This window comes from Opisthorchis viverrini, assembly GCF_000715545.1.
Source record: "Opisthorchis viverrini unplaced genomic scaffold opera_v5_470, whole genome shotgun sequence".
NCBI classification, from domain to species: Eukaryota; Metazoa; Platyhelminthes; class Trematoda; order Opisthorchiida; family Opisthorchiidae; genus Opisthorchis; species Opisthorchis viverrini.
The window spans coordinates 159,466-169,785 of NW_008752124.1; the positions used below are offsets into that span (position 1 = coordinate 159,466).

Consider the following 10,320-nt stretch of genomic DNA (forward strand, 5'->3'; position numbering starts at 1 on the left):
ATTCGTCCCCAAAGCCTCCGGACGAGTTCTTTTTGACCACCTTCATGAACTTTTTCATCCAGGAATCAAATAAGCAAGGAGGTTGGTTAGCACACGTTTCGAGTGACCCTACACGAATAAGAATCTAACATCCTGAACGATACAGTGCATCACCCGTCGTCGCAGTAAAGTAACTCGGCATACAAACTCACGTATATGGTTCTATGCCGTGTATATAAGTGCATTACTATCTTCGAAAGCTATAAGTTGAAACTGTTCGGAAGAAGACCCCTGGACAACTGTGATTAGATTAGTGTTTATTCGCTGACCTGAGCCAACGACGAAATATTTTAAAGAGGACAATCCTTAATGAGTCTGCTCCATCTTATCTACTTACCGTTTCATACTGAAACTATTGTTATTACCTTTATTTCTTTGCCACACACCCCTGGTAAAGTAGCTTTTTGTGTAGCCAGAACACTACAGTGTCTACATGAAATTTCTTCTGGTTCAGTCATCCTAATGTGGCGCCCAATACACCTCGGTAGCTTGAGGTCGTTTTAAATGTTAGTAAAAGAAGGATCCTACAGGTGTAGTCGTGGAGACCAAAGAAATTTTCAGGGAGTAACCCTAGATGGGGCGGGAAGCACGGAGGTGAAAACTCTCGTTTCTGACTGGACCAAATCCTGACCAATCAGGACGTGCACGCTTTTGGTCGGCAGCCCGCCCGCCACATATCCGTCCGGTTGGCGTGATCGGGCTTTTCGGTCGGCGCTCCTTCGTGTACCTTCCGCTTGACAAGGCTATTCGTCCGAAGGCATCTAGTTTTTGGCTTGTGAGAGCTCATATGACTTATACCGTTTGTCGTTCCGTTCCCAGGACAGCGGGAATGTTGATCTGAGAAACACTTCAGTTAGCTTTTGTTATGCCCTGCAACCCGGAAGTATATCATGGTCGTCCAAATTTCCGATGATGTAAGAACTCTCGTTCCATTTTAAAGCCATATTCTTCTGCCTGACGTTGATCCGCTCCGTAGCCGCGCACCACTGCCTGACGTAGTGTTCGATTCAGCACATTCTGGGCCTCATTATACCGGTGTGGTTCATCTCATGCTGGCCCTCCTTTGCCTGTCTGAATATTATTGGTACCTACCTGACTGTAGGAATGCATTGAAGGACGGGAACCACGGTTATAGTGTTCCAGGCTTCCAGGTTTGAACCGAAGCAAGGCATTTGCGGTGTCGAGTATAATGGACATGAAAGCATTCTTGTCTCATGGATCTCCAGTTGGGGTTTAACCATCATGACTACGCAACTCTTAGAATGTAGTCTCTACTTGAATCGTTTTGTCGCAAACGGTATTGAGTGCTCATTTTGTTGAGTGCCCGACGGACATCTGTAACTGGGATCTACATACGAACGGAAGCAATAGGTGCCACAGGAGGGCAATTAAAAGTAGTCGTGATGGCAACTAGGAGTCATCAGTCGAATTCTTCCGCATATCTTCCACGCTAAATGCAATTAATAAGATCCCCCAGCTGATTTCATTACGCGATGGCCTACGTAACATGAAGCTTTGTCATGCTGTGAATTTCATATTCTTAAATGCTTTGCTATGGTGTCCATACATAGACTGGAGAACCAAAGGCTTTGATTCTTAAATTCAACCGCAAGACAGCGGCGGTATATCTAAGGTTAGCAAAACAGACGTACCAGTCCCAGTCGCTAACCTATGAGGTCAGGAGGCTGTTTGTCAATCTTCCGTCCGTTGAGAATCCTTGTGGGAAAAACATTGGATGTTGATTTGGTGCGATCAAACATAGCATAGTAGGTTGCTGAGGTTTGAAAACCGTCGCACCAATATACTGTCCATTTTCGACCACCGCTTTAGAACACCTTGAAATTATGACGCACCTACATTATATGTCATGTATCAGTATGTTTTGAAATGCGAGGGTTCATCCGAGCCACGGTATGGCATGGTGCTCATATCACCTAAAGCTGGCACCCTGACATGATGGTCAGGCTTGGTTGTTGCGATGATCCCTCGTGCCACACTGGCTAAAACTTCGTTCTCCAAGGTGAAGCCATGCCAGGAAGACCGAAGGGAGCATTTAGAACAAGAACAAGGCCCCATGCTACAAGTAATCGTATGTGTACGCTACGTTCTCCCGAGAAAAGACGGGTTAGACCGTGACAGCGGGCGCATAATAAAATACGGTTGAAACACTTGCAATGGAAGTTTGGCGCTGCTCTTAAGGCACCTGATGTACGCGGCCGCATCAGGAGTGCCACAGTAATATCTCACTCCCTTCGCTCCCGTGTTAGGCCAGCCTCTTGCAGCCGAGCACGTCAGACTATTTAGTCATGGACTCTTGGCAGGCTCCCCAAAGAAAACCCTACCTTCCGCTGTCTCGTGAGTCACACTTTTCATTCAGAGGCTAGGAACAAGCCTTCTCAACAAAACACTCCATCCTCCCACTAAGTTGAGCCTTTCGGTTAGGCCTAAGGTGGAGCACCTCAACTAAACCCCTTTCCTCAGCCTGGGCAACAGGGAAGTATCATTTACCCGCACAGTTCTTCGCCCATCGATGTCTCTCCTCAACCTCTTCCCACCGCACAAACGTCTCTGGGTCATTCGTTTGTCATTTATCTGAACGTCTGAGAGCATTCTAGCCAGGCACTGGAAAAGTGCTACAGCTGGACAAGCATTTTTTATCCGACCGATGTGCTTTATACACCCCACTGCCCACTAGCAATGCCACTCGAAGGAAGCACGAGGGCTGGGATACTGCCAAGTTGCCCAAGGCTAGACAGGAGAAGTCGAGAGACAGAAATCGAGTTCGAACTACGGGCCTTCCGGTCAGTAAATTCGCGTTCTAACCACTTGAACCATCTTTCCCCAATAATTAAAACAGCACCCTGCTAACTCCACATAAGTGCGTTCAGCGACTGTATCCGTGTTAAACTGGCAAACAGGCGATGCCCGCTGGAACCTCATATTCCTTTAAAATCGATGGTGTATGTTGTGTATCTGAAATACGCATACATATGCATTTCAAAACGACAAGGACAAACTCAGCTCTCTCACAGTTCTCCCTCCTTGTGTCAGGTATCCAAAAGCGATGTATGGGCATGTTTTGCTGATTTGGATTCCGGTGAAGTCTTCTTTGCGTCGTCCGGTTATTCAGCTCAGTCAGGCTCAATGCCCCGACATCAAAAGGTAACTTTGTAGTGTCGGCGCATTCAGCAACGGATGGTAGTGAAGAATTAGTGTCAACCCTGATGTGATGTTTTTCCTCAGACTACTCGGGAGGGGGGGGGCGAGATGGCTCGGTTGTTAGAGCGCGGATTTACTGACCGGAAGGTCCGTGGTTCGAACCTGATCTCTGCCTTCCAACTTCCCCTGTCTAGCACTGGGCAACTTGGCAGTGTCCCAGCCCTCGTACTTCCTTTTGGTGGCATGGCAGTTAGGCACCAAAAGGGTGCTGAACGATTTCTTTCAACACTGATGTTGCTGTTCTTGATGATGATGATCATGATCATGATCATGATTATGTAGTTCTGGCACTGACAAGGATACTTTCTATTGAGATTTGTTCGGGCTCGTTTGTCGAGCAAAAAGCACCAACACTGTAATTCTTGCGGGCGCTATGAATGCCCAAGTTGGTTGCTTGAGCTTGAAACCACATCTGGTTGGTCTATTCGGAATCGATGCTCGTTGCACCGACAACGGAGAGCGACTCATCCAGTTGTGTACTGATCAACGTTCTTCACCAGTACGAGCGTTCGCTTCGCGTAACCTGGCGACTAATAAGTGCAAACCAACAGCGGACCCATCCGAATCACGTGGCCATCAGCTAACGATGAAGAGCCATAATTAAAAACTGCCCTTCTTTCTGGGCACAGGACTTGATTCCAATTTCGTCATATTGTGAGTGCGCCTGACAGTTTGCTTTCCTTCAGATCCTCGCAAGTCAGCAAGAAGTATGCTGATTCACCATCTTTGAAGAACTGTCATAGTTCAATAGCATCGATCTTAGCTCGACTACTCTCTACAGTAAACCAACGCTGTGTTGGTACCGGGCGCGTGGATGAAACCTGGTGAAATGTGAAAGGAGATATGTCAGCGGTATTCAGTGCTGTGTTTTTCACTTCTCCAATGCGACCAAATAACCACTGGATATCGTCGAGATCGCTAGTCTTGATTGGTGCCAAGAAATCTATACCACCAGCAATGAGTCCAGCACCCTTCCGGTGCCTAACCGCTATGCTATCAGAAGGAAGCTCAAGGGCTGGGATACTATCAGGTTACCCAAGCCTAGGTATGTGAATTGGAGAGGCAGTGTCGGGTTCGAACCACGCACCCTCCAGTGAGTAAGTTCGCGTTCTAACCACTGATCCATCTCGCCTGAGCAACGAGTACGACGGCACACGCAGATCCCTTAAACACCACGTAGTGAAGAGCTTAAGGACAGACTAATTGTTTTGGTGGATGTTGAAAGTTCAAATGGAGAAGAAACAGCCGTACTATGGTCAGTGAAACGTGAGCGAAGAAACCCATCATAACCAGCTCCTCTAAAGCTCGCCTGCTTATCCATTGTCGTATATTAATGGTCACTGTAAGCAGATATCCAAAGTGCAACATATTGCGAAACATCCAACCCTCGGTACAACCCCGCCGACTTCTTCTGAGCGCTGGTTGAAAACTCATCATCCGAGGCCGGGCGAAACGATTTTCCGTGCAGGGCGGGAAGCACAGGGTATTCGAAAGGCCGAGGAAATGGAAGATGCGAAAAATGATGGAAATGTCTGCAGGTATTTTTTGTGATTCCGTCGGCTGTTTCTCGGGAGCCTCTTGTCAGCGAAACCATTAGGGATAAGAATGGCTCTCTTGTATCCAGCAAAGGAGGGCATTTTGAGCGTTAAGCACAATACGTCGAAAAACAATTCAGTGTGCTACCTCCAATCCCGACTGCCGGCCTTAGTCAGAAAGGTGGACTGTGAACATGGAACGCCCTTCAGCCTCAAAAGTGTCCGAGTGTATATCCCTACTCAAGTGTCATGCTTCTGGTCCCGACAACCTTCCACCCGCTCTGTTCAAGGACAGTGGTTAATTCCTCGGACAGTGCCTATTTAGCCTGTTTGTGTCTATCTGGGAGCAACAAACTGTCACAAATAGTTGGAGTGAGTCGGTAATAAACCATCTTCAAAAGGGTCTTCGCAGTGAATGTATTATATTAACCAATGAGTTATCATTCTGATCCGCGTTGTAGCAAAGCTCGATTACTTGGTTCTTTTACACGGCAAACGGTATCAGCGTATGCCCTGAAATGTTTCAGTTCTACAGCTGGGACAACTAGCCAGAGACTAAAGTGGCGCTTGTGTCACCCTCAAACGCCGGATATTCAAGAGCTTAAAGTGAGCGCTAGTTGACTTAGAAGGATAAAGTGATGAAGAAGGTTTTGAATGCAGGAAGTAGCCGCACCCTGTTTAAGCTTAGTAGATAAACTGACCAGAAGAGGACGGTTGTCACTCTTCAAGAACGCCTCTGGAACATAATGCGAAAGTCATCGTAGCCTTAGCGTCCATTATGCTTGCTAGCATACCTTGTGCTGGTTGACAAATAACTTGGGCCGAGAGTACACTGACAATATTTTCGCTTTGAAGCAGGTGCCTGGACGGTGTCACCCTTTCAAACTACAATGCCGATCTTTTTTATCTGAAAGTTTCTGTCGGCCGTCAGCAACTGGGACAGGGACTGGCGACTAGAAGAATTTCAATTTTCACATTTTGGTGTGCACATGTAGACGGAAATTTTTAGCCTGATCTTACCAAGTCCACCAGTGCGAGACGAGACTACCCTCTCTAACCATTCGTGCTCAACCTTGCTGTGATACGCTGCTTGAAACCTAAGTGGCTTCCTGGGGGTGAAAATGTTGATGGATCGTTTGTTATCTAGAATTGAATGCGCAGATGATGAGTCCTCCTCGGAGATGTGTAATCAGCCTCGCGGTTTGACATACACTTCACGTTTGCAATGTGTAAAGTGTTGCTTGAGGCTGATTGGAGTCAGTACCAAACCACATGATTTCATACCAACCAATCGACGTGGTGGATAAGTTTATGTAACTTGGCTTGAACAGGTCCATGTGAACTGGTGGTGGACGAGTCTGGAGCCGAGTTTTTACTCTTTTTCTACCAGTCCCGTGTTGAGTAGAAACTATGGAATGGCGGATCATGTGAAGTATTAAATCATAATCAGTAAGCTAAGGCCTACACCTGCTACCCCCATGGATGGAAATCCTGGGACTCGACTCATTAATGGTAAATGACACTGGCAAGGATGGCTCGATCACGCAGTCAGTGGCACGGAGATCATCTCCTTCAGTCCATGACCGTCCTATTTTCCGCCAAATAGCTGGAAGGACTCAAAGTGAATAACCGATTAGTACATCGCCCCCCTTAGCTATTCTTTCGCTGATTTTGCAGTCGGACGAGCAAAATTACTGCGCCTACCAATGATACATGTTCTACGACCGATCAACTGAACGGAACTGCAGAGTGGATTATTGTCGCCAATCTGGACCGGGGTAGCCCAGTAGTCAACACCGTAGACTTTGGTTTCGATGGCGCGGTTTTGAGCCGTGGTGTGGACGTCTTTGAATTGGCCTCTGGTTCCCATCTTGAAATGTTTATTTGGATGTCATTTCATTATGTAAGATGCCTATTGCGCCTTTTCTTGCCTCACTGTCCTCGTATTTGCGTCTCCGACTCACGTTATTCTTCCTTTTAGTTGGCCCGATTGGAGGTCGGTACCTTGTAGGGTATCCGTACTTGCTTTTATCGCACCGTATCAATATGTACGGCTGTACACTTTTTATGTGCAGCAGACAATCCACCTTCTCCCATCCACACATTCGTGCTTTATGTTCAAACATGGCAAATAAGACCCTTCTGGCGAAACTGCGGCGACAAACTGGTTACACGTTTGCAGCGTGCAAGGAGGCACTGTTAAAGCACGATAATGATTTGAACAAGGCATCAGCTTGGCTCACCGAGGAAGCAGTACGAAGAGGGTGGGACAAAGCTGGAAAGCTATCTGGACGTACATTGTCTCAAGGACTTCTTGGGCTCCAGTTTTCACGAACTCATGCAGTTGTGGTGGAAGTTAACTGTGAGACTGATTTCGTTGCTCGAAACGAGCAGTTCCAGAATTTTGTAGCCGTGGCCACAGAGATGGTAATGAGAGAATTTGTTGTAAGTCTACTCCTTAAGTTTTTTTACTCGTTATAGAGTCGTTTTATCTCGCCTGATATTGTGTCGGGTGGCATGGCAGCTTGGCACCGAAAGGGTGTTATGGCTGAACAGTAAGTAATTAATATTGTCATAGCTTTGGGTTTGGTAACTTGCGCTGACAAAATTGCGTGTAAGCAGGTATTGGCGTGCAACTGAGTAGGCTAATCCAAAGAACATGAATAGGCCAGCTACGGCCTGCTGCTGCAATCAATATTCTAATCTTTGTGCCCAAAACCCTGAGTGGGCGATCTGTTTTGAAGCTCCAGATGACAACTCTGATGCATTCTTAAATTACTGTATCACAACGAAACACCGGTACCCTAAACTTCGCCAGGTACGTCACTGACAAAGGTTGATCAGCTTGAGTCCGAAAACTTCACCTGTTTTACGTTCCTCAAAACTGCCTGCTTCTATTAACGAGTATACACCCATTTGCAAACTAATTTGGTTTTTCGAGAGACTCACCTGGAGCCCAGCTGAGTCCCTCGTTTGTGATGTTATCAGGCAACTGAATGTGCTGCACCAGGCCGTCTCATGTTTCAGTCGCTACGATATTCGAGGTATCGCCTGAGAACATCACAAACGAGAGACTCAGCTGGGTTCCAGGTAACTCTCTCGAAAAAAACAAGTTAGTTTGCAAATGAGTGTATATTCGCTAATTTCGTGCAATTTGGTTTCAAGTAGAACGTAAGGTTGACGGAAACCCGCGGACCGCGCCTACCTGATGAGCCCCAAAAAGGGCGAAACCGGTCGTGGGCTGTCAACGGATTTTCAGCAACCTTATGAGTAGTACATTACAAAGCTGCCTGCTTCTATGTTGGCTGACTGGTTAAGCAGCATCGTGTCTGGATATTCCGGTTTCACCATCTAACCTTTTGTAGTGACAAATAGAACTGCAAGTTGACCGTAAATTTTCAAATACACAACATTCTCCAGGAGGTACGTTAGAAGCACTTAAATCAGTGTATCACACTCGTCATTATTTACCCAAAGTAATAACGCTTCCTCTACTAGTTTCTCTTGGAGAGTAGCCCGTTCGACGCATGTCACCTTTCGCCAGTTTTAATGGTTAAAACATGGGAAATCCGTAATGAGGCAGTTGGAGAGCGCGTTTTCAGCTGTGTAACGGGTACTTCCATTGAAGAATGTGTCAAGCACCAAAATCTGCGTTGGTTGAGACATGTGTTGCGTATGCCGAACCATCGTTTGCCGAAGAGAGTGCCGTTTTCCATGCCCAATTCAGAGTGGCGTAAATAGAGAGGTGGCCAACCCTTGACTTGGCAGAGTATGAAGGAGATCACAAAACTGTTGAGTGCTGTCGGTGCTACTCGCCTTCCGGAATGGGGACCACGTGATCCTCACTGTGCTTGGTTGGAGACATTACAAGATATGGCTGCCAACCGATGTCAGTGGCGTTCTTGTTGTCAGTTTCTATCCAGATTATCTGAGTGAATGTCTGGATGTCTAGGCACCTCGGAATGACTGTGGTAGGCTAGCACTAAGTCCCTTCCCTGTCCACCTTTACTCTTTTCTCTACAATAGGGCTTTCAAATAAATCATGATTGTACGGCAGTGAAACATCGGCGTTGAACACTGATGTCATGCTGTCGATGATGATGATGATCTTAAATCTCACTGCAGTCATCGACCATACCAATACGATGTACTCTCCTCGAGTGTCATCCAAGTAGCGAGGTTCTTGCCAAAACAAATCCATCGACAAGGATTTATCAACATAACTTCCCACTCTACTGAACAAAGTGGAAAAGCCAAACCTACCTCGTCAGAATAGCTGAATGTCTTCAAGTTTGGTATCGTCAGATGTGAAGTTTTTTCCCGAAATTAAGTTGGCTTTGTCGACACGGAGCGTAACATTAACGATACACATAAACATAGCCAAAACATTAGTATGCAAATGAAGACGAGTTTTACTGTAGTACAGAAATCCTGACTGATGTTTCTTCACTTTTATCCTATACTGAATTTTGTATCATGACAGACAATATGTACTTCAAAAGTACCATCTTGGTGATGCAACGAATCAAACCGTCATATGCTCTAATTGATCGTTTTAATTTAGACCTCTATGCAACTTCTCTTCTAATTGGTAATGTGGTGAACTATTGGTAGCTCGGGTGAGTTTATTGGTTGTTGATCAGGTGGCTGTTGATCTGTTCGCCGAGCTAGGCAATATGCTTGCAAACGTTTCGTCACCATACGAGGAGACATCATCAGTGCGCAGTTTGGTGCGCACGTACGAATAGAGAGATCTGGTGGGATCTAGAATATGGCCTTGATACCAGAACGGATCCCATCATGGTTTGCCACGAACACCCAGGAATGCAAGCTTAGGATGTCTATAAACGGAAAGAAGAACATGTAGTGGGAAAATGGATGAGTTCATTCACTCAAAGTCATAAATAACAAAAGCAGCAGACCTTTCCCCCATTCACAAGAGGCGGGTGTACTCCCAAGTTGACCTAAATTGGCTGGAAACGACAAAAAAGTTAACCAGGTCCGAACATCGTCCACTGGTTTGTCATGATAGTGGAACTAGACAACTCTATGGGAAGATACACAATAATCCGGGTGGAACGATCCTTTGAAGCATATGTTGAGCTTGTGATATGTACCAGGGATGTGGCTAAAATCCTCACACGAACTGCCACTTACGTGCTAGTAGTTGATACCCTATATCCACTCCTCCGTACCTTAGAAGATTAGTCAACTTCACTTCCACGCCCGGTGGTTCAGACGGATACACACCGTGTATCTGTTCCTAAAACATTGAATTAGAAGAGTGCGGTCCCAACGAGAACGTGCACAGTAACCCATGTTGGCTCGATCGGCTGAAGATTATAACGCACCCACGTAAGTCCGCTCCGCGGACACAGTTTAAATGTACAATCGTATGATTGACTGCGTACCTCCACTGGAGGGCTCAGATAGGGTTCGTAGCGAGATATCCGCTGAACTACATGTGCAGAGGTGTAATTCATTTTCACATGGTTGCCAGGGGTTCAGCAGCCTATGTGAACGTTTT

The 10,320-nt window shown here is 46.3% G+C and overlaps 1 protein-coding gene across 1 annotated transcript in view; it reads left to right on the forward strand.

The window, feature by feature from the left end:
- T265_11234 (hypothetical protein) overlaps positions 1-10,320 on the forward strand; it is a gene marked incomplete at both ends in the record, with an annotated part of 23,389 nt that overhangs the window by 7,669 nt on the left and 5,400 nt on the right. Inside the window, one exon of the mRNA XM_009177836.1 lies at positions 6,805-7,238. Coding sequence (XP_009176100.1) covers positions 6,805-7,238 — 434 coding nt within the window. The remainder of the gene's footprint in view (positions 1-6,804; positions 7,239-10,320) is intronic.